The sequence below is a fragment of the Nerophis ophidion genome, linkage group LG05, assembly GCF_033978795.1.
Source record: "Nerophis ophidion isolate RoL-2023_Sa linkage group LG05, RoL_Noph_v1.0, whole genome shotgun sequence".
NCBI classification, from domain to species: domain Eukaryota; kingdom Metazoa; phylum Chordata; class Actinopteri; order Syngnathiformes; family Syngnathidae; genus Nerophis; species Nerophis ophidion.
In genome coordinates, this window is record NC_084615.1 from 52,258,240 (window position 1) to 52,283,134 (window position 24,895).

Consider the following 24,895-nt stretch of genomic DNA (forward strand, 5'->3'; position numbering starts at 1 on the left):
TCGCAGGGGGCGCTGGAACCTATCTCAGCTACAATAGGGCGGAAGGCGGGTACACCCTGGACAAGTTGTCACCTCATCGCAGATGAAATGAACAGACACGCCCATTTGCTCAACAGACTAAGTTAATAAAATCTCAGAACGTTTAACAAATATATTTAATTTATGCAAAGATTTTGTTTGCAGTGTCCCACTGTGACTAGGAGCTGGTGACTTAATGTTTAGTGTTAATATACATAATAGGAAGTGAGTAAAAACTAGAAAGTACATCAAGAAACCATGAAATAAAATTATTATTATTCCATTTTCATATGTATATTAACAGTGGACATAAAAATGTGAAAACATTGCTTGAATTGTCTTGATGTTATGCCACGTTTTTTAGTCATATTAATGCAATTATGTTTTCTTCCTAATTACACACGGGCATTTTTGCAACTTGCTACATCAATCATCACCTTCATTTTACATGGAAAAGGTACTAATAGTAACAGATTTGGAGCAAGGTTTTTTACAATCTGATCTCCAAAGACATGCACCTGGGGATAGGTTGATCGGCAACACTAAATTGGCCCTAGTGTGTGAATGTGAGTGTGAATGTTGTCTATCTGTGTTGGCCCTGCGATGAAATAGCGACTTGTCCAGGGTGTAACCCGCCTTCCGCCCGATTGTAGCTGAGATAGGCACCAGCTCCCCCCGCTACCCCAAAGGGAATAAGCGGTAGGAAATGGATGGATCTTAAGTTGAAACATTTTCTCCCCTTTTCAAATGGGCATATTTTCACACATGACCACTAGAGGTCAGCATAATTCCTGTTGACGTCACTATGGTACGAATCAAACGTACCCGCATTACCATTGTCACCGGGTGCCGTGGCGAGTGCCACTTCGATCTAATTCGAACAACTGGGTGGTTGAGGCCGAAAGATCGTTTGACCTAAGACTTATGTTTAGTACTGACATGGTGCTCCTGGGAGAGACCGGGACCACCAGGTGGTCTAAGGAGAGGTGAAGTGAATTATATTTATATAGCGCTTTTCTCAACTGACTCTTTACATTGGGGAACCCAATATCTAAGTTACATTTTTAAACCAAAGTGGGTGGCACTGGGAGCAGGTGAGTGTGTTTTGCCCAAGGACACAACGGCAGTGACTGGTTGGCAGAAGCGGGGATGGAACCCCAGTTGCTGGCACCGCCCCAAGAGGTATAGCTGCCAGAGGTGTCTCTGGCGGCAGCGCAGGTTGGAATGGAACAGGTGATATAGGTCAAGGCCCCAGTACTGCTCAGTAGGGGGATGCTGCCCGTGAATAGATGCTGCAGTGTGGCCCGAGTATTACAGCGAGACTTAAGTCAAATAGGACATATTGAGAAGAAGACTACTACTTTATAATACATTTACATAACTCAAACACATCCATTCAATGTTTTATCTGGGAACAACTTTTCTAACAATATTGTGATGCAATGTTTGTCATTTCAACGACAAAGACATATTCTGTAACTCAGCTTCAAAATATTGATACCTGTTCATAAAGACCAATGTGGGGTATTAGACAGCAATATTATTCAATTAAGGACATATTATAGTATGCCTAGCTTCTGTGCTATTGTGTACTTATAGCTGTTGTGTGGCTGCCAGCTGCTAGTCTCATATAGCCTACCATGTTTACCTTTTGTAAATGAGTTGACAAAAATACAAGAAAAGACTAACCTTGTGTGCTTATTGGAGGACATTTACATGTTATCTGGCTGTCCAGCTTTAAACAAATAAACACGCTGTTGGGCTGCCTGTATCAAATATTATATCACACATTTTACATACAATCACATGTCATCCCACACTTAAGGACTAATCCTTGAGGGACACCGCGGGTGACAGTGTGTGTCTGACTTTGCCTCTCCCAGAGAGACAAACTCTGTTCCCACTGTGAGGGACGACATAAACAATTTCCCTTGTGGATCATTAAAGTTTGTCTAAGTCTTTGTCTAAGAACCCGTTTAGGGCAGTATCAGGGAGTTCGATGGCGGAGTGTAGGAGGATGCAGTGATCAACAGTGTCGAATGCTGGAGTGAGGTCAAGGAGGATAAGAGAAAATGGTGAGCCAGCATCAGCAGTCATCAGCAGGTCATTGGTGACCCTAACCAGAGCAGTTTCCGTACTTTGGCCAGAGCGGAAACTAGACTGGAATTTTTCACAAAGGTGATGTGATGTGAGCGTTGATCAGAACCCAAAGTTGTGTCTTAAATGTACAGTATATGAAAGATAATAAATCTTACTGAAAAACATTTCAGATCAGTATTAATTCATTTTGCCAAACAAAAAAACATTTGTTGGCAAACGATGGCAGACTTTGATTGTCTGTGAAACATTGCTCGGACAAGCTAAACTTTATTTTATTGGACAACTCTTGACATTATAAAAATAAATAGATGATTCACAGTCAGCATCATAATAAAAAGTGTTATCAAAATGACGCATCAGCAAGAATGAAGTATTGAACATGCATAAATCACTTTGAGTCTCTTTATCAACATCCCGCAATTTGACTGAGTATAAAAATCATCTTTCAAGATAAGACAGATTAATTGAATGCTTGATCCAAAGTGTTCAGTGACCGTCTTCTTGGTCCAACCCGTGTTTTTCAATATAGCGTCTGGAAAACAAATAGGAATAGTTACACCATTTAATGACATCACTGCTGTTTCAGACTCAACACATATACAGTATCATCTTCAATGCAATGAAGAGAAACATCCATCCATCCATCTTCTACAGCTTGTCCCTTTCGGGGGCACAGGGCATGACGCATGTTTTAAAAAGTGTACCGTATCGGAGTCGCTGACCTTCACAGTTTTGTTGCAAGCCAGGCTGAATTTGCAGCAGCTTTTTCACAAAGTTGCGGCAAAAGTTGCAATGTTTTGAGGCTTTTTTTCCCCAATAATGTAGAAGCAACTTGTCACTGTATACATTTGCAATACATTTTTTAAGTGCTCCTCGTAACCTTAGCCTAAAAAGCACAGAATTTCAACACATATTGAAAAACGAATACTGTATTGATGTTTTACTTGTTTTATACAACACAGAGGTAGAAGTAGACACTATATATCAGTAAAAGCACATACTGTACTTGGAACTCATTGACAAATTACTGTACTGTTTTATTACAATTAATAATAATAATAATAATAATACATATAATTACAGAAAGAAACACCACCAAAGACTTCCTTATTGTCCATAGCCTGCTCCGTCTCTCCACAAGTTGTAGACATTCTCCATGAAGGTTTTATGCTTGAAAAGTGTTTGTCCATCTTAAACATTCATTTTTGTTTCAACTAATTTATCCCTGCATGTCAAGAACATTAGAGAACCTGTTGCGAGTGATTTATAGCACAAATTTTTGTGAGTCAAGACAGTGAGAGATAATCATCACACTTCCACTTCTCTCTCATGTACAAACCCGGTTTCTATATGAGTTGGGAAATTGTGTTGGATGTAAATATAAACGGAAGACAATGATCTGCAAATCCTTTTCAACCCATATTCAGTTGAATATGCTACAAAGACAACATATTTGATGTTCAAACTGATAAACTTTTTTTTTTTTTGCAAATGATCATTAACTTTAGAATTTGATGCCAGCAACACGTGACAAAGAAGTTGGGAAAGGTGGCAATAAATACTGATAAAGTTGAGGAATGCTCATCAAACACTTATATGGAACATCCCACAGGTGTGCAGGCTAACTGAGAACAGGTGGGTGCCATGATTGGGTATAAAAGCAGCTTCCATGAAATGCTAAGTAATTCACAAACAAAGATGGAGTGAGGTTCACCACTATGTAAGCAAATTGTCGAACAGTTTTAGAACAACATTTCTCAACGAGCTATTGCAAGGAATTTAGGGATTTACCATCTACGGTCAGTTAAATCATTAAAAAGTTAAGAGAATCTGGCGAAATCACTGCACGTAAGCGATGATATTAAGGACCGTTGATCCCTCAGGCGGTACTGCACCAAAAACCGACATCAGTGTGTAAAGAATATCACCTTATGGGCTCACGAACACTTCCTAAAACCACTGTCAGTAACTACAGTTGGTCGCTACATCTCTAAGTGCAGGTTAACACTCTACTATGCGGAGCGAAAGCCATTTACAACAACACCCAGAAAAGCCGCCGGCTTCGCTGGGCCCGAGATCATCTGAGATGGACTGATGCAAGGTTGAAAAGTGTTTTGTGGTCTGACGAATCCACATTTCAAATTTTATTTGGAAACTGTGGACATGGTGTCCTCCGGAATAAAGAGGAAAATAACCATCCGGATTGTTATAGGCGCAAAATTCTAAAGCCAGCATCTGTGATGGTATGGGGGTGTATTAGTGCCCAAGGCATGGGTAACTTACACATTTGTGAAGGCACCATTATGCTGAATGGTCCATACAGGTTTTGGAGCAACATATGTTGTCATCCAAGTAACATTATCATGGACACCACTGCTTATTTCAGCAAAAAAATGCCAAGCAACATGTTCCAACAGCGTGGCTTTGTAGTTAAAGAGTGCGGGTACTTTCCTGGCCCGCCTGGAGTCCAGACCTGTCTCCCATCGAAAATGTGTGGCGCATTATGAAGCGTAAAATACGACAGCAGAGACCCCGGACGGTTGAACGCCTGAAGCTCTACATAAAACAAGAATGGGAAAGAATTCCAACTTTCAAAGCTTCAACAATTAGTTTCCTCAGTTCCCAAACGTTTATTGAGTGTTGTAAAAAAAAAAAAAAAAAGGTGATGTAACACAGTGGTAAACATGCCCTTTCCCAACTACTTTGGCACGTGTTGCAGCCAAGAAATTCTAAGTTAATTTTTATTTAAAAAAAAAAAATAAAGTATTAGTTTGAAAATCAAATATCTTGTCTTTGTAGTGCATTCAATTGAATATGGGTTAAAAATGATTTGCAAATCATTGTATTCCGTTTATATTTACATCTAACACAATTTCCCAACTCTTATGGAAACGGGGTTTGTACTTAAAATTACATTTTACCTTCAATTATCATCTTTTAAATCCTTAGGAAATGTTATATGCTTTTATAAGTCAGGGTTTACCGCAGGGCTTCTTTTTTTAAGGTGGGCGCCTTAACAACAAAGAGCCACCGCCTAAACTAAAGTCTTAAAAAAAAAAAAATAATAATAATAATTTTTGTCCTGTCCAGCTTCTCAGGCAAATCATATAGTATCGGTTGGGGACATCTCTACGCTGCTGATCCGCTTGAGATGGTTTCCTGTGGACGGGACTCTCACTGCTGTCTTGGAGCCACTATGGATTGAACTTTCACAGTATCATGTTAGACCCGCTCGACATCCATTGCTTTCGGTCCCCTAGAGGGGGGGGGTTGCCCACATCTGAGGTCCTCTCCAAGGTTTCTCATAGTCAGCATTGTCACTGGCGTCCCACTGAATGTGAATTCTCCCTGCCCACTGGGTGTGAGTTTTCCTTGCCCTTTTGTGGGTTCTTCCGAGGATGTTGTAGTCGTAATGATTTGTGCAGTCCTTTGAGACATTTGTGATTTGGGGCTATATAAATAAACATTGATTGATTGATTGAGATGCGCATATCGGCTGTTCAGATTTACTTTACAAAAGAGAAGTGTAGGATACTTCTCTTGTAGCCATATTTATATCTGACTGTATTAAATGTATTTATATTATCATTTGGTGCTAAACTAAAGTCTTAACAAGCTGCTACGCTTCCTACTGCCTCTGTCAGTGCTTCTCTGCAGCACCCAGCATTGTCCCACCCACACAACCATCTGATTGGTCAAACGCAGAGCGGTAACAGCCAATCAGCAATGAGAATTCAGAGCACATGGAGTCAGTGCTCATAGCAGAGGCAGGCAGAGAAGAGAGACGGTGCGTATTAGCAGAAAGGTGTTTAGCAGGGAAGCATAATGCAGCGGACTCTCCGCAAATTATAATAAACACCTCCCAGTCAACTACTAGTACCATCACTATGAGCTTGTTGACATTGTGTTAAATGAAAAGTATACGTCTCTGATAGTTGACATAATAATGGCTGATAGTTGATATAATAATGTAACTGCATCATAAAGCCTACATGAACTCCATGGTGTTCAGGGATGAATAGTCTCTCGTATTGTTATTGTACTATTTTTTCAGCTGTAGTTACAATAATCATTAGTAATGTAGCAGCCTTGTTTATCTGCTATCACATGTTGATAAAAATATAACATTTCCATAATAAAAATCAACAACAGGCTTCCTAAATGCTGTAATAAATTAAGCATGATGAGTTGAGTATATGTCAGCATGTGGCCCTGCTTTTAACTCTTTTTTACAAATGCTTGTTGCAAACGCTTATTTGCAGTAAATCATTAATTTGACTTAGTCATTATTTTGTCTTAGTAAGTCAATATTTACTAAGTCAAAATAATGAAATAATTATTATCTCAGGTAACAAGGAGTGTTTTAAAAAAAATACCGAGATATATATCGTATATTGCCAGCCAGCCCCTTCCCCGTGTGTCCGCCTGTCCTGGAGGGTAACCACCTTAACTAATATGTATTCTGGGGGAAACACTGTAAGTGTATTACTCCCTTTCTCAACAAAACTTTTAAGTGCATTTTATTTTAAAAACAAAAAACAATGCATTAAATATTCACACTTTAATGGGGTTTCACTAAGTCCTGTTACCTTAGCACATAACCACTTTTGAAATATGTGAAACATTCTTCAAGTCACATGAACCACCCAAAGGAAGTCGCATCTTTCACCGCCTCTGTCGGCCAAAAGTTAACAAATGTATTTTTCATGTATATTCCATCATATTTCAACTAAAATCTCAGCACAGACCTGTTACTCAAATTATTTTTGACGGTAAATGTTTTTTAATATTTTTGTTTTATTTTGTCATTGAACTGTAATGTGCTTAGTGTCAACATGCTATTAGCATAAATGTAATCTGGCTATATTTAATACATTTTTCAATTATGTGCTAAAAACTTCCTCCTGTCACTCAAATGTTTTAATCCTCGGCTTTATTTTGAGAGTGCTACAACAAGCAGATCTATCTTAATCTTATCTTTATTATACAATACTGCTTTACAAAGATATAATGGAATCCAAACCTTCGTGCAAAATTGTACAGCGCTTCTTTCCTCTCTTGGAGAGACAAATGTCTGTCAGCTGGGGATTTCGCAAAAGGTTTGCCAGCAGGCTGTGAAGAAGACAATATAAAATGAAGATTGTTATGTAATATAGAGTAACATAAACCATGAACAACAAACATGATCAAAGTGAAACCTTTGTTGTTGGAGCAGAACTAGAAGAGTATGTGCTGTTCATTGATGCTCCAAAGGATGACGTCCCAGTTTCTTCCACTGAAGCTTCTGCCCTGTTCTCCAGGAGGTTTGTAATGGTGTGGTCAACACAATTGGTTTTTGCTGTGGAATCATTCAAAGGCAAGTGTCATGCACTGCAGATAACCAGTGCAATTCATACTTTGCATGGTGTTTTAAAGAATCCTCTTTTCTGGACTAACAGGATGATTGACACTAGGGCTGCACAATTAATCAAATTTTAATCATGATCACCATTTTGGCTGCCATGATTAAATGAGTGTGATCACAGGTCATATTAACATTTAAAATACAGGCTCCGATGAATATCATAACTCTTTCACAGCCCACGGTGGCAAAGAAAAGTCCTGTGAATATGCTTCCGCCCACTCAGAGGGGCCATTGTGCATCGGCACAGAGTTTCATCACCACACCGACTACCTTGCCGGCTGGCATGAACCAACTTTTCAGGGCTGCTGATGTTTTCAGAGAGTTTATTTACTTGTTGAATTGTGTATGTGTCTGTGTGTGTCGGGGTGGATGACTCAGTGTTTTGTGACAGTGTCTTGTATCGCAACAGACTTGGGTTCAAACTCCTGTTGAACCAAAACCATTGATTATATTGGCAAACTGTGATGAAAATCCCTTATTTTTCCCCATTTCTTGGGAGGTTTACCGTACTTTAATTACAAATGTTGACATGTAGGCTATAAATCAGGGGTGCCCACTACGTCGATCGCGAGCTACCAGTCGACCGCGGGGGTTGTGTCAGTCGATCTCCAGCCAGGCTTTTAAAAAAAAAATGGACCTAAAAATTTGTGATCATCAATCTTCACCAAGACGTCACTTAAATGACATTCACGGTACCGGAGGGTCTTGTGAGATGACGCTGGCTGCTGCAAGATCATTATTATGAAAATATGACCGAGAGGAAGGTGAGAAACACTTTTTATTTCAACAGACTCTCGCGCCGTACCTTCCGTCAAAACTCTAAAGGCCGACTGCACATTTCCGATCTTCACAATAAAAGCCCTGCTTCATGCTGCATGCGCTAACTAAATACAGAGTCTCGGAAAACTGGCGTGCACAAGCGATCCCTCAGAAAGCTGGCGTGCACATCACTTGTGCACGCCAGCTTTCCGAGACTCTTATTTTGTTAGCGCAGGCAGCATGAAGCAGGGCTTTTATTGTGAAGATAGGAAATGTGCTGTCGGCCTTTAGAGTTTTGACGGAAGGGACGGCGCGAAAGTCTGTTGAAATAAAAAGTGTTTCTCGCCTTCCTCTCTGTCATTTTTTCATAATAATGAACTGGCAGCAGCCAGCGTCATCTCACAAGACCCTCGGGTGCCGTGAATGTCAATCAAGCAAGCTACGGAATTTGCCGCCAATGTTTTTCTTGTAAAGTGTATGGAAGCTGGATGAATTAGATGCCAAAAACCAACAACTTTCATGTGGTATTGTACAGAAAGGACAACTTTTTTTCTCCTCCATTTGAAAATGTGAGCGTTATCATCATTACTGTCTGATCAATGCAAGTCATCAGAATCAGGTAATACACCAATTTATATTCTTGTCTTTGTGAAAGAAAGACATCTATATGTGTTACACATGCTTGTATTATCATTAAACACATTTAACTTGTTTACAAAAATGTCTCTTTCATAAATAAATAAATATAAATGATATATATAAATGAGGTAGATCCCCTCGAGTTGGTCAATTGAAAAGTAGCTCGCCTGCAGAAAAAGTGTGGGCACCCCTGCTATAAACTATGCCAATCAACTGAGACGTGCCACGCCTAGTCACTCTAGTCAGTGTTCCTAATGTTATCGAACTTGTCAACTGCAGATACGTTGTTATTCATCACTTAATGAATTTGTGGATGTCAACATGAAACATTTTTATTTGATGAATGTGCAGATCATATGTGATGTGGCCAGCATTGGTTCAACACACTATTTAGTCATTTTGAGTAACTCAGTGGTTGGGAACATACTTCAAGCTGGCACTGTGCACGATGGCTAACTTGTTGTTGACTATAAATTATCTATGTAATTGTCTTAATATTAATCCCTGTGATGTGCATTGAGCAAGTGCCCCGAAAACGTTATGTTCCATCATTAAAAGTCAGTTGTTAAAGTTAGTGACTTTTTTTTTTTTTGCTGGTTTAATTGTGTCATTGCTTTGAGTCAAATTCTTTTTTGAACGTCTTACCCATTGTCTTTGTTTTCTCATCCTACAGAGAAGGGAACCTCAGGTGCATGGCTAATTTAATTCCGATTTGAACAATAAATAAGAATCGTGGACAGGGAAAGGCAAACCAATTCAACATGTGCACTCAATTCCATGTTGATTGGAATGTACAAAGTAAATGTGCTTGGACTTTTTTTTTTTTTTTTACACAAACTTTTATACATTTGGATATTTTTCTGCATACAACATTTTCTAGATTTGAACATACAGGAGTTCAAATCTATTTCAGGAGTAAATCAACGCTGGTCTTTGTACATTATGCCCCTACTCCGTGTTCACAACAAAGACCTTGTATGGTTAACATCACATGACACCAGTAAAGGAAAGTGCTTACTGGCAGAGGTGGGTAGTAACGCGCTACATTTACTCCGTTACATTTACTGGAGTAACTTTTGGGATAAACTGTACTTGTACGAGTAGTTTTTATGCAACATACTTTTACTTGAGTATATTTATAGAGAAGAAACGCTACTTTTACTCCGCTCCATTTATCTACATTCGGCTCGCTACTCGTTACTTTTGTTTATCGATCTGTTAATGTTTGTTTTGGTTTATGACAGACCTTCAAAGTAGGATTACGCATGCCTGCGTTTCACCAATCACATGGTGACGTTGGACCAATCAAACAGAGCCAGGCGGTCACATGACCCGACTTAAACAAGTTGAAAAACTTATTCGGGTGTTACCATTTAGTGGTCAATTGTACGGATTATGTACTGTACTGTTCAATCTAATAATAAAAGTTTCAATCAATCAAAAGTGTAAAGGAAAAAAGACACTTTTTATTTCAACCGTACTTCCCGTCAAAAGCCTAAAGACTGATCGCACAGTTCCTGTCTTCACAATAAAAGTGTCGCTCCATCGCGCCTGCGCTAACAAAATAAGAGTCCGAAAGCCAGCGCAAACAAGCTAGAAAGCTACGGAGTTTGCCGCCAATGTATTTATTGTAAAGTGTATAAAAACGAATATGGAAGCTGGACAAATAAGATGCCAAAAACCAACGACTTTCATGTGGTATTGGACAGAAAAGAGGACATTTTTTTCTCCTCCATTTGAAAACGTGGACGTCTGATTCCAATCAATGCAAGTCATCAGAGTCAGGTAATACACCAACTTATATTCTTGTCTTCATGAAAGATAGGAATCTATATGTTAAACATCATGCATGTATATTCATTAAAACACTTTTAACATGTCAACAAAAACGGCAAAATAAATAAATATAAATTATATACTGTATATATAAATGTGTGTATATATATATATATATATATATATGATATGTGTGTGTATGTATACGTATATATGAGGTAGATCACCTGGACTTGGTCATTTATTAAGTAATTGATAAACGTTGAAAAACTTATTGGGGTGTTACCATTTAGTGGTCAATTGTACGGAATATGTACTGTACAGTGCAATCTACTAATACAAGTTTCAATGAATGAATGAATCAATCAATCAATCAATGCCTACTGAGCCTATGGTGCTGTTAAGTTATTGTGGCTCAATGTGCCTTATTTTTTTTTATTTTAATGTACTATTATTTAATATATATTATTGTTTTAGTTGCTTAAGAGATATTCCTGGCTCTGAATTTGCTCATTGCTATTTTTATGTTTTTGTGCATTATTTGTTGCCGTAATCAGGTTGCTCATCAGTTACACACTACTTGAGTAGTTTTTTCACAACATACTTTTTACTTTTACTCAAGTAAATATTTGAGTGACTACTCCTTACTTTTACTTGAGTAATAAATCTCGAAAGTGACAGTACTCTTAATTGAGTACAATTTCTGGCTGCTCTACCCACCTCTGCTTACTGGTCCCAATATGGACCTTTTTTCTTTACTTAGTGTTAGGTCACCATTGTTTTTTCGGGGACAGTCAATGTACACTGTACATTTCTCTCACCAGACACTTAATATAGGATAATTAAAAAAACATGACGCCGCTGCACATCAATGCAATGCCATAATCAATTGAAATAGGATTGTGGTTGAGCAGAGGTCAGCACAAAGAGGATATGGGATGGATGAGTAAAAGTGTGACAGTACTTCATTTACCTAAGTCCTTTACAATGATGTTCAGTGGGATGTGAGGCAGTACATCCTTCACTTGCTGGGCCATCTTAGCAATTCTGCGTTCATCTGTTCCCAAAGTCGGCACCATGAAACCCAGGCTGATAGAAGCAGGCCTCACTCCTACAATGACAAATCAATCAAAAAGTAAATACAATGCTCATTCACGAGCATGTTGACAATTTGCTTACTTGTAGACGTTGGTGGCACAGCATGTCGTTTCCTCTTGATGTGCTCTGCTTTGTCAGCTCTGGTGAGCTTTGTGGAGACCAAGCCCAGTTCACAGGCCAGCAGCTGAAGATGGAGGCCCACCAATTTCACACTTTTGTAAGCATTTCCCTTTATAATAGCATCTTTACATGAACAAACTAAACAAGCAGCAAAAACCCAGCGCAGACACAGCAATATACAGTACAGTGGTTCTTTGACATACCAGTTTTTATATACAACCCTCCTCCGTTTTTTGCTTTGGTTTTTGAGCTACAATGTAGGTAATAAACCATCCTCAAATGCTCTCATAATATGCCACAGCAAGTGCCGTAACATCCACAGTTTCACAATCGAAAATATGTGCACAATATGGGGTGTCAAGATCATTAGACAAAAAATATTCAGTTCTGCCACAACATATCTAAACAGTGCGAATGTGAGTGTGAATGTTGTCTATCTGTGTTGGCCCTGTGATGAGGTGGCGACTTCTCCTGGGTGTACCTCGCTTTCCGCCCGAATGCAGCTGAGATAGGCTCCAGCAACCCCCGCGAGCCCGAAAGGGACAAGTGGTAGGAAATGGATGGATGGGCCTTTATTAACCCTTAGATGCACGAGTGACTGGACCCTACACTCTTCCACAAGTGGGTCAAAAATGACCCATGTTAGAATCAACGTGTTTTCATGCCATTTGTTGTCATTTTGGTGAAGAATAATCACTTGTATAATATTTTGTAATATATTTAGGACCACACAAGAATGATTTCATGTTTAAAATATCTTTATTCTTCACTTTTCTTCTTCACAATTTAAAACAAAATTACCCAGAACAGCAATAGAAAAAATTTGAACATCCATTGTGTGTGCGTGTGTGTATGTATGTCCAGTCATTGACAGTTCCTCTTTCTTTTCCCTGTTTTGCCTTGTCTCATCATTGTATGCAGTTCAGACAAACTACCTGTTTCTGGCTGTGATCATTGCATTTCCCACAACTGTTGTTAACTTTGCGATCTGTGTTACTTGGGCAGATCTGACACCTCTTTCTCTTTGGTTGGCCATGTCTGCTTCTCTCCTGTGGCTGGATTTTGGCTTTTGTCACCCCACATTGCTTCAATAATCGGGGTTTGCAGTTGGGGGCAGCCTTCCAGTCGACTCCTCATGTGTGGGGTGACAAGCTCCTTTGACAGCTCTTTGAGGAAGATCCGTCGTGCATTGGTGATGTCGCTCTTGAGATCTGGGTGCTGAGCCGTGAAAAAGGTGTAGGAATTCAGGGTGGCGATGTCAATTTTGTTGTACCACAACACCATGGGCCACCTCTGTGTTTGGCGCTTGCAGGTGTAGGTTCCAACCATCTGATCAGTGGTGTCTACACCTCCTTTCGTCTTGTTGTAAAATGTGATCACTTCTGTTTTTTTCTTTCTGCTATTTTCATCCACTACTTTGTCGTGGTGCATCGTGCTCAGGAGCACAACAGCTTTTGCTTTCTTTCTGACATAGCTGACCCTGGTAAGGCTGTTGTTGAATCCAAACTCTGTGCTGTGAACCTCCCTGGACTTAGAAGGCTTCATCAGGAGGGATGTCTGGCTTGTTCAGACGTAGAGTCCCCACAATAGTGAGAAACTTTTCTAGAAGATGCTGTGCAAGAGGCACACTAGTGAAAAAGTTATCCTTTGTGATGTTGCGACCTGTGTTTCTAAATCTACCACACAACTGCTTGACAATGTTTTCCCCCAGATTCTTCTGAACTTCTTCACCTGGTTGTCTCCCTATGTAAACTATACCATCTATTGCATAGGGGATGCGTGCATCACAAACCCAGAAGATCTTTAGGCCGTACTTGGCGGGCTTGCTTGGCATGTACTGTAAGAACTTGCACCTACCCCTGAATGGCACAAGCTGTTCGTCCACAGTGACACAATCACTGGGGATGAATCGCTGTCTGCAGTTGACCAGGAACAGGTCCCATACATAGCGCAAGGCTGCCATATGGTCTGTTTCCAGTCGGAAGGCTATGGTCCTCTTATCATCGAAGCGCAAGGTAAGGCGAATGTCTTCAAATCTTCCAACAGCCATAGTGGCCTTGTACATAAGATCATGTAGAGGACTCCCAAAAAACTCACGGACTGAAACATCCAAGTTCTTCTCACTTCCTGCAAGCAGGGTCAATCTAATGAAGGCCATGAATTCATCTTTAGTGACATTTGTCCATTCTTTTCTTCTAGCTGTTGCTACTCTCCGTCCTTCCAAGTTTGTGCACTACATCACCTCTTGTATTATATCATCAGTGATAAAGTGCTCCCATGCATCTTTTGGTGAGACAGTGGTGCTAAGCCCTTCTGCAGGCCCTGACCGACTTCTGATGATATTGTGGCTCTGTGTTCTACCCTGGGTGGGAGGTAACTCGCTCCAGTAAGAGCCCTTCCGACTCATTCTGTTGGACATGATATTTTCTTCTTCAGAGGACACCGAAGAGGAATCTTCTGAGTCAGATTGATCCTGTTCAGTTGGATTTCCAGGTGGACGACTGCCACTGCCACCTGGACAATAGTCTGGGTCCTCATCATCAGAAATTTCAGACTCTGAGTCCAACCCCGTTATCGCCTCTCCATCATCCAGTATCTGTAGGCCCATTTCCATTGTGTATTTAGCAGCCATGACACCTTTATGAAGAAACATGAGAGTAATGTTTTCAATGGATTAATATGTAGCACTCACTTACACACACATACACACTAAATACCATATGGTAATGCTAGCTAGCTAGTGTTAGCTAGTTGTAAAGTAGGCTAATTTATTGATGAATAATACTAACACTCTTTCACACGCACAAACACAATTCAAATAGTGATGTTAGCAAACTTAGTTAGCTAGCTAGTGTTAGCTAGTTGTAAAGTAGGCTAATTTATTGATGAATAATACAAACATTCTCACACGCACAAACACAATACAAATAGTAATGTTAGCTGACTTAGTTAGCTAGCTATTTTTAGCTAGTTATAAACTAGGCTAATCCGTTGATAAATAAAAGCAGTGAATAAGTCATGAAAGACACACACACACAATACTATACTGTATGACAATAATACTTACATGTATCAGCTCTTGCTGTGTAAAATAGTCTTCCTGAAGGGTCAAACTTCTGATATAGTCCGTGTGGTCCACAATTTATTTATTCCAGACAGCCACAGCTGATAAGAATGGAAGGTTCCCATTGGATTCCAAAGAAAATGCATGCGGGTCATTTGTGACCCACTTATGGAAGCTTGGGGTAGTAGTACAAAAACTAAAATTTCTTAAAATTTTTAAAAGGTAAGTTACAAATGTAAATGGAATTATGTCAAAAACATGTTTTTCGAGGAATACCTGGAATATGAAATGTTAAAAAATTTTCATTACAAAGATATTTCAAGAAAACAACCTCACCGGGTCATTTTTGACCCACTTATGCATCTAAGGGTTAAAGTCAAATACAAAACCAAAAATCTGTGAAGTTGGTATCTTGTGTGATTCTTAAATAAAAACGGAATACAATTATTTGCAAATCCTTTTCAACTTATATAAAATTTAATATACTGCAAAAACAAGATATTTTGAACTGAGAATTTTTTTTTTTTTTTTTGCAAATAATCATCAACTGAGAATTTAAATGGCAACCACACATTGCAAAAAAGTTGGCACAGGGGCATTTTTACCACTGGGTTACATGGCCTTTCCTTTTAACAACAATCAGTTAACGTTTGGGAACAAAGGAGACCATTTTTTTAAGCTTTTCAGGAGGAATTATTTCCCATTAATGCTTGATGTAATGATTAAGTTGTTCAACAGCCCGGGGTCTCCATTGTCGTATTATACCCTTCATAATGAGTCACATATTTTCAACGGGATACAGGTCTGGACTACAGGCAGGCCAGTCTAGTACCCGCACTTTTTTACTATGAAGCCACGCTTTTGTTACATGTGGCTTGGCATTGTCCTGCTGAAATAAGCAGGGGCTTCCATGATAAAGTTGCTTGGATGCCAATATATGTTGCTCCAAAACCTGTACGTACCTTTCAGCATTAATGGTGCCTTCACAGATGTGTAAGTTACCCATGCCTTGGGCACTAATACAACCCCATACCATCACAGGTGCTGGCTTTTGAACTTTGCACCGATAACAATCCGGATGGATTTTTCCGCTTTGTTCTGGAGGACACAATGCCAACAGATTCCAAAAACAATTTGAAATGTGGACTCATCAGACCATAAAACACTTTTCCACTTTGCATCAGTCCTTTTCAGATGAGCTCAGGCACAGCGAAGCCTGCAGCGTTTGTGGATGTTGTTGATATATGGCTTTCACTCTGCATAGTAGAGTTTTAACCTGCACTTACAGATGTAGCGACAAACTGTAGTTACTAACAGTGGTTTTCTGAAGTGTTCCTGAACCCATGTGGTGATTTCCTAGACACTCTGTCGCTTTTTGATTCAGTACTGCCTGAGGGATCCAAGGTCACGAGCATTCAATGTTACGTGCAGTGATTTCTACAGATTCTCTGAACCTTTTGATGATATTACAGACATTAAATGGTGAAATCCCTAAATTCCTTGCAATAGCTTGTTGAGAAATGTTTTTCTTAAACGGTTCAATAATTTGCTCACACATGTTCAGAAAGTGGTGACTCTCGCCCCATCCTTGTTTGTGAATGACTGAGCATCTCATGGAAGCTGCTTGTAAAACTAATCATGGCACCCACCTGTTCCCAATTAGTATGTTCACATGTGGGATTTTCCAAACAACTGTTTGATGAGGGGTTTTCAACTTTCTCAGTCTTTTTGCAGGCATTAAATTCGAAATGAGCTAATATTTGCAAAAATCTCAAACGTTTTCCAGTTCGAACATTAAGTATCTTGTCATTGCAGTCTATTCAATTGAATATCGGTTGAAAAGGAGTTGCAAATCATGGTGTTCGGTTTTTATTTACGATTCACACAACATGCCAACTTCACTGGTTTTGGGGTTTGTACAAATAAGGCAGGCAGAGATGTATACCGCACTTCTATTTTGTAAAGTAAATCGGTTTAACAGATATGGATATATACATGAACAATATGATTTGCCTGAGTGGCTGGACAGGACAGATTTATAAAAAAAATAAAATTATATTCATTTAACTTAGCTGGCCAGATTGTAGATGCTGGAGGGCCAGATTTGTAGTTTGGGGACTACAGTTCTACATAATTCACTGATAAATATAAAATGCATCTTAAAATACAAATTTCAAGTACTGTATGTACACTAGATTTTATTGTGGAAACTGAGTAAAAAAAAAAAAGAATGACATTCAATTGATCCATCCATCCAGCCTTTCTACCGCTTATCCAATTTCCTTTTATTGCAATTGTACAGCAAGTAGATCAGGTTTTTGCCACCTAAAATGAAAAATAGTCGACTTTTTGTACTGCCTTGCTCACCACTAACTCAGCACAGCAAATCAGTCTATTGATACTTTGCGTTCTTGAGTTACAATCGACCCAAAACATGACTTAAAAATGTTTATTTGAAAAAAATGGGTATTAAAAAATGTAAATTAGATATTTTTCACACCTCTACATAATATTGTACTGTTGTTTCTAGTGCTGTCAAATATTCACCCATCCATCCATTTTCTACTGCTTGTCCCTTTCAGGGTGACAGGGGGGCTGGAGACTATCCCAGCTGCACTCGGGCGAAAGGCAGAGTCCACCCTGGATAAGTCGCCACATAATTATTCACAACTAATCGCTGTAGTTAACTCGTAAAAATGTGTCCAGTTAGAGGTTTTTTATCTTTCATACGTGTACCTTGGGCAGATCATTTTCAAGTTGGTAACACTATCAACATGGGACTGACTGGACAATTTAATTGTGTGTTAAAAAGATAGTGCCGTTTAAGGACATTTTCGTTAACTTTGACAACCATAATTTTTACGCAACACCTGTTTTTAAGTACACATTTCCTATTTAAACATGTAATAAAAAATGACAGCTGTGTTTTTGGGGGTCTGGGCAAATAATGGCATTTCAATTCATATCAATGGACAAAACTGATTTGATATCAGAGTAACGAGAGTTACAATTTAAGATGCGTAAATGACTGTACATCACTGTACAAATACAAAGAAAAGATTGGCAAGATTACATGATTTTACGTTTTTTAAGTAAGCTTTTTCAACTAGTTGTATTTTACCTCCTGGACTTTGTTGGCAAACTCCTGTGAGGACTCATCATCTTGTCGGGAAACTGGTGGTAACCAACTGAGGACAGAGAAGAAATAAAGTTAGGATATTTCCAAAATATCAATTATCAAAAATTGTGGGTTGTTTTTCAAAATACTACTCCTGAACAAAATTTGAGAATATTACAAATACTCTTGCTACCGTTTCAACTTTTGGCATTTTGATGGTACTTGCAATCCACATTGCAAGTACTTGCAAATCACCCCCACACTTAAATTGGTCATACTCTCAGAGGTTATTGGACTCCAGTTGGGCACTATATTTCATGTTGATAAAATACTCCAAAAATATAAAGTTGTGTGAAAGGGTAAATCTGCCGCCTTCTCCTCTTGGCCTTATGGATTTTGCCGCCTCCTCCCCAACCACGCCAACCGTTTTGCGGTTCGTCAGGGGTCGAAGGTTAGAGAGCTGTACATTAAGCGTTGAAAGCAAAAGAGCAGTGATCGCGAGATAGGTCTTCAGCTGCCCAGAAAACCAAAAAAATGCTGCCTTACTCCAATTTTGATACACCATTCTTTGTCTGAAAAAAAAAACGTGGCAAAAGGGAGCAAAGTATCATTAAGTTGTCAATTCATGGACATCCTACATTTGTGACTTGAGAAATTCAAAATTGGAGGGTGGCTTGATGCAACTTTTTCATATCTGATACAACACTGATATTGAAGTCTTGAGTATTGGCTAATAGCAATACAATAGAATATCAGTAACAGACTTTTATTATTTTTGTAGTGTAGAATGTTAGAACAGGTTTGATTAAGCGAAATTAGTCAAACAGATGAAATTGAAAAACACTAACCTATATATTAGTAACTATCTGGAATGGATTTATATTGTCTTTAAGTTGAAGTGGAGTGGTAATAGTCTCTTTGGCGAAATCTAGTGGTCACAATAATTCAATAGAGTAAGGTCATGGTGCAGTAAGTCGAAAGATGTACACTTTTGTTACTGGATACTTTCTAATAGGCCTCTCTACCTTAGAGAGTCTTTGTATGTGTAAATTGTATGCAACTATAATTATTTTACAATTGTTAATATTGACAAAGGTGCTGTTTTAGACTGCAATACTGTTAAATTGAGGACATTTCGGTCACAAAAGAGCCACACAAACAGAATGAACAGTTAAAAGTTTTTACCCGTAGGACATTAAGATATACCCGTATGACGTTAGGATAATGAATCTCTCCTAATAGCTTACACTGATTTTCGCTGTTGCACTGCTGTTCCTACTGGTAGGTGTGTATTTATTTTTAACATGTTATTTATGGTTTGCTTTGTATTCTATTGCACCTAAAAGAGTAACACTTGTAATTTCGTCATGCTCGACAACAATAAAGCGTTCTATTATATTATATTGTGTACTTGTTACGTCAGTCCAGCTTGTGTGCTTAACTATTGTGTGGCTGCTAGCTCCTAGTAGTAGCCTATAGCCTACCATGTTTACCTTTTGTAAATGATTTGACTAAAATGCAAGAAAATACCAACTTTGTGTTCTTATTGGAGGACATTTAGATGTAAACTGGCTGTTCAGCTTTGCACAAGTAAACACTCCGCAGGACTGCTTGTGTTGAAGAATTCATGTGTGAGCCCATATAGTTTTGCTGGTATAACACTGATGTCCAATGTCAAAATTAGTGCTGTCAAATGATTAGATTTTTTAATCAGATTAATCCCACTTTTGAATAATTAAATTTAATAATTTAAAATCACTTAAAAAAATCCATCCATCCATTTCCTACCGCTTATTCCCTTTTTGTGATCGCAGGGACTTAAAAAAGAAAATGTTGGACACAATTGCAATGTTCCTGTTAGAAGGTTAAACAGGATTAGTTTTTTAATGTTTTAAATAAATGCGCATCATTTATTTGCTCAAAACTTCCATCCATCCATCCATTTTCTACCGCTTATTCCCTTTAGGCTCCCGGTGGCGCTGGTGCTTATCTCAGCTACAATCGGGCACAAGGCGGTATACACCCTGGACAAGTCGCCACCTCATCGCAGGGCCAACACAGATGGACAGACAACATTCACACTCACATTCACACACTAGGGCCAATTTAGTGTTGCCAATCAACCTATCCCTAGGTGCATGTCTTTGGAAGTGGGAGGAAGCTGGAGTACCCAGAGAGAACCCACGCATTCACAAGGAGGACATGCAAACTCCACACAGAGAGATCTCTAGCCCGGGATTGAACCCCAGACTACACAGGACCTTCGTATGGTGAGGCAGACGCACTAACCCAGGGGTCGGGAACCTTTTTGACTGAGATAGCCATGAAAGCCAAATACTTTAAAATGTATTTTCGTTAGAGCCCTATCATATTTTTTAACACTGAATACAACCAAATGCGTGCATTTTTTAAGTAAGACCAATATTTTTAGAGTATGATAAGTCTCTAATTCTTTTGAATAACATTGTTATTCCTTGAACAGGTGCGGTAGAAAACGGATGGATCGATTAAAATGCATGAGAATGTTTTATATTTTGAACGTTATTTTTAACATCGTGATTACCAGCGGAATTTTTCATTACTTATCGTGTTAAGCAATGTCAGCTAAGATTTATCTGAGAGCCAGATGCAGTCATCAAAAGAGCCACATCTGGCTCTAGAGCCATAGGTTCCCTACCCCTGCACAAACCCCTCTACCACCGTGAAGCCCTGCTCAAAACTTGCTGACAGTTTAATCTAAGGTGTACTCTGGACTGAAATTTGCCATGTCAGAGTTTCCTTACTTATCTTTGCACTGGCGCATGCAGTGACCTGATCACTGACCATATAACAACCTTTGCCACCTATTAACCTAGTAATCATTCGCGTTTAAGTTAAAATAGCATGTGCAGTCCAAATAAATTGTGGGCTTAATCTGCATGTATACGTGATTAATGCGATAATTTTTTGTCATTATTCACATGATTAAACTCGTTTTTTTTGACAGTCTCAATTAATATCGGATTGCGACACCCCTAAAAAAATAGCAAGCAGGGATAAGTTAGCTCATGATGTTGTTGTTTTACATCATGTAGAACAATAATACAATATGTAATATTACATGATATTATATTTTATATTTATTTTATTTTATTTTACGTTTTAATTTCGGATAAAGGGCCTTAAGATTTTGTTCAGGAGTTAATATTGTTTAATGCATAAAGCGTGTGCAAAAGGATTCAGTGGGCATGCAACAAAATCATCAAGTTTAGAAGAAGAAAAACATACAGTACATATTGTGATGAAGTCACCACAAGATGATGCAGCTGATAGAGATAATGATAATGATAAAAGGTATTTAGTACCTTACATGATACACTGTAAATGGAGCAAAAAATGTCCATAAAAGCTCTGTCAACCAACTGGACTGTGGTGTGTTCTGCAAATATAGAAACACAAAAAATGGGATTTTGTTCAATTACAAAATATAATGAGTATCTAATTGTATGCAAAGGTGCATATTTGAGCCAACACACAGCCAAATAGGCAGTCGAATAAGCAGTGTCAGTTTTAACTATCTGTGTTTATCCTTTTCGTCCAAATTTCAGACAAATGCAAAACATAAAATTACCAAAGAAATCAGGGGTCGTGCAACCCGTAAAGCCACAGGTTGAATGGAGTCCGTCAAAGAGAAAGGCCATGAACTGAGGAGGAAAGAAGACATTATTATGAGTGTTGTATATCATACTCTGCAGAAGTGCTTCTCAACTGGTTTGGCTGCGAGACACCTTTTGATGACCCAATGGTCATCACTACACGTAGAGTGAAATATTTAATTTAAAGTTTACAACAAGTAAAACCTCCAAATTCAGTGTCTCATAAAATGTCAAAAAGTTGAATATTATAAACTACAGGTTAACGATCCGATCAAAATATTCACTTTCACCGCGATGGTTGTAAACGCTTCCCTCCTCAATGGCTCCACATCCAGGTCCTACACAATTTGTACGTTGCCATCCATCAGCTTCAAACATGCATTAAATTGATCGTTCTCGAGCCACAATCGTTCAAACTTGCACTTACCCATCAAATGCAAGTAATTTGGCTTTTCTGAGGGCTTTTGTTCAGTTTTCGCTGCTGCTCTGCTAAACTGTGACAACACACCGCTGGGTGCGTACAGCACACTAGATGGCGATGCTCGATAAATTATGACCGGGCAGCACAGGTAGCCTACTTTAGTTCCGTTTTGTTGTTACATTATAGCGTCCTCAAAAATTTAAACATTTAAAAACCAGACTGTTTATACATGTAAATAAAGTAAAGTTAAAAGATTTTTAAGACATTTCAAAATTGTATTTAAGACCTTTTATAGGATTTTAGGATGATTTTAGACATTTTAAGGTCTTAAATTCAGATTGTTGGATTTAAGACTTTTTAAGACCCCGCGGATACCCTGTTCGATGTCAACATGAAAACAGGAGGCATGTTTACCCATTAAAGGGGAACTGCCCTTTTTTTCACAATCATTATGAACGACAAGAACACAAGTCTTAGGATTCTAAAGATGATAAAAAAAACGCTCACAAGATGTGGCTAATGGGAGTTATCACTGTAGCCTTCAAAGCCCTCCATCAATGTTTTGTATACAGACTGCAAGTATATATATAATGTAATAACAGGCACATTTAGAACAATATGAAATATGTTCCTACTTCCCCAAAAAACGCGTGTGTGGCAGACATGAATCATGAATCATGGCAGACAACGAAAACGACTATGTTTGGACAAATGAGGATTCACCAACTTACCTTTTTGAACCTGATTATAAGGAGGATGAACTGGTGGGTTTAGAAGCGAGCACAAAACATGAACGTTGGAGCAGACAGAAGCCAAGAGAGAGATGTCAGCGTGACTTGACGGTTTAAATGTGGAACTTGCAGCCAAGCTATATAGCGACATAAATGGCATGCTTACCCAAAATCATCTGGAAAAACTTCCCCAGCCATCTGGACCAAACTGACAACTGTCCATCGAGTGAGTCACCTACTCAGTGGCCTAGTGGTTAGAGTGTCCGCCCTGAGATCGGTAAGTTGTGAGTTCAAACCCCGGCCGAGTCATACCAAAGACTATGAAAATGGGACCCATTACCTCCCTGCTTGGCACTCAGCATCAAGGGTTGGAATTGGGGGTTAAATCCCCAAAAATTATTCCCGAGCGCAGCCACCGCTGCCGCCCACTACTCCCCTCACCTCCCAGGGGGTGATCAAGGGTGATGGGTCAAATGCAGAGAATAATTTCGCCACACCTAGTGTGTGTGTGACAATCATTGGTACTTTAACTTTATAATATTGATCTTGATACATGCAGCACATCATTCTTGTTGTTACAACTACAGTACAGACACTGTTGAGCTAGCTGTGTACGAACAAAACACAAAATGTGTGCTAATTATTACAGATGATGATTGTTTATGTTTTTCAGTCAGTACAGATTGGTGTCTTATCACATTGTCTTGTGCATTACAAACTCAAAAGCCATTCAGCTGTTGATGCCGTAGCTAGCTTACGGCTACTGTTGTAGCGTGCCGTGGCAAGGCAATGTATTACCGCTTGCCACTTAATGTTCGCTCTTACAGTAACAATGTTGCTACAGCTTGGTTATTGCACAAGTTACGGAACATAAATGAAGTATTGTTGGCAGTTTTTGGATGCATTTTTAAAGTAATTCAGAGGCAGAATGGATTGATCCCGCTAGCTAAATTGCTAGCCAACTGGAACAAGTCGATTACAAATTACAATGCAAATTAGAATGTTGTTACTCATAAAGATTGTGAACGAAAAAGTGCAGTTGCCCCTTTAACACACGACATACCCCAATCTAAACTTATATAACACATTGCTGTCTAAGCAACTAATTTTATAATTGTGCACATTGAACCTACAAGCTGTGCTCTCTTAGCAAATCGATCAATGATTACAAGATAGAGGTGTTTATACGGTTCCTTATAGAACCGCTAAACAGAGTATGACAAGACACAACACCCACCAAAATTCCGGTAATTATAATATATTTTATGCATTACACACTTTTCATTTAAATAAATCTTGAAGTGCAAGAGTAAAACCCAATATTCAAAATACTAAAAGCGTATCCATTAAAACAGATGAAATACTAAGACTAAAACACTGATCAATGAAGCAGAAGGAATACAAAACATGCGGAACAATGGCTTTTTAATCGGTGTGTCTATTCATTTTTGATATAAATAAAATAACTTACACAAAAGATTCCAGCAGGTACTTTTTGAGCAAATTCAACAATGTGAACTGTCAATAATGACAACTGTGATAATTTTGGTCATAACCCTGATATAACATTTTCATATTGTTAAATCCATAATAGAACTACAAAGTAGCATTTTTCTCTTGCTTCAATATCAGCAAAAACAGAATACATGGGATTGCATCTAAAAATCTCTGCTACAAGCTTACCTGCAGTCTGTCTAATTGTGCAAAGGTGGACAGCCAGTTAACATCGAAATGTCCTCCAATACACAACAGCTAAGTGCACAACAGCACACAACCCAGACATAGGGATGCAACAATACAAAGTAAAATAACAGACCATTCTGTCCATCTTGCACAGGACAATTCGCCCTTTTGAACCGTTGTTTATCATTTCTGAAATTGAGAAGCGGTAGAAAATGGATGGATGGATGTTTGTCTATGAATCTTCTCATTCATCCAGGTCATTGTCTCAGAGCATTCAATCGATCACAACTGGACTGTTTGGCTTGTCTTAGAATACATTTCGCCACTCA

At 38.8% G+C, this 24,895-nt stretch overlaps 1 protein-coding gene across 2 annotated transcripts in view; it reads right to left on the reverse strand.

Annotated features, from left to right (window-relative positions):
• Positions 1 to 2,365: 2,365 nt before the first annotated feature.
• aup1 (AUP1 lipid droplet regulating VLDL assembly factor) overlaps positions 2,366 to 24,895 on the reverse strand; it is a 32,503-nt gene continuing 9,973 nt past the window's right edge. The window contains exons 5-12 of one of the 2 annotated variants that reach the window (XM_061901505.1): positions 21,707 to 21,779; positions 21,441 to 21,514; positions 18,100 to 18,166; positions 11,876 to 11,978; positions 11,670 to 11,807; positions 7,317 to 7,456; positions 7,142 to 7,230; positions 2,366 to 2,650 (exon numbers count right to left, since the gene is read on the reverse strand). In XM_061901505.1, the coding sequence (XP_061757489.1) occupies positions 2,605 to 2,650; positions 7,142 to 7,230; positions 7,317 to 7,456; positions 11,670 to 11,807; positions 11,876 to 11,978; positions 18,100 to 18,166; positions 21,441 to 21,514; positions 21,707 to 21,779 (730 nt within the window). In that variant the 3' untranslated portion in view covers positions 2,366 to 2,604. The remainder of the gene's footprint in view (positions 2,651 to 7,141; positions 7,231 to 7,316; positions 7,457 to 11,669; positions 11,808 to 11,875; positions 11,979 to 18,099; positions 18,167 to 21,440; positions 21,515 to 21,706; positions 21,780 to 24,895) is intronic. The other variant, XM_061901506.1, reaches the window with a different exon arrangement.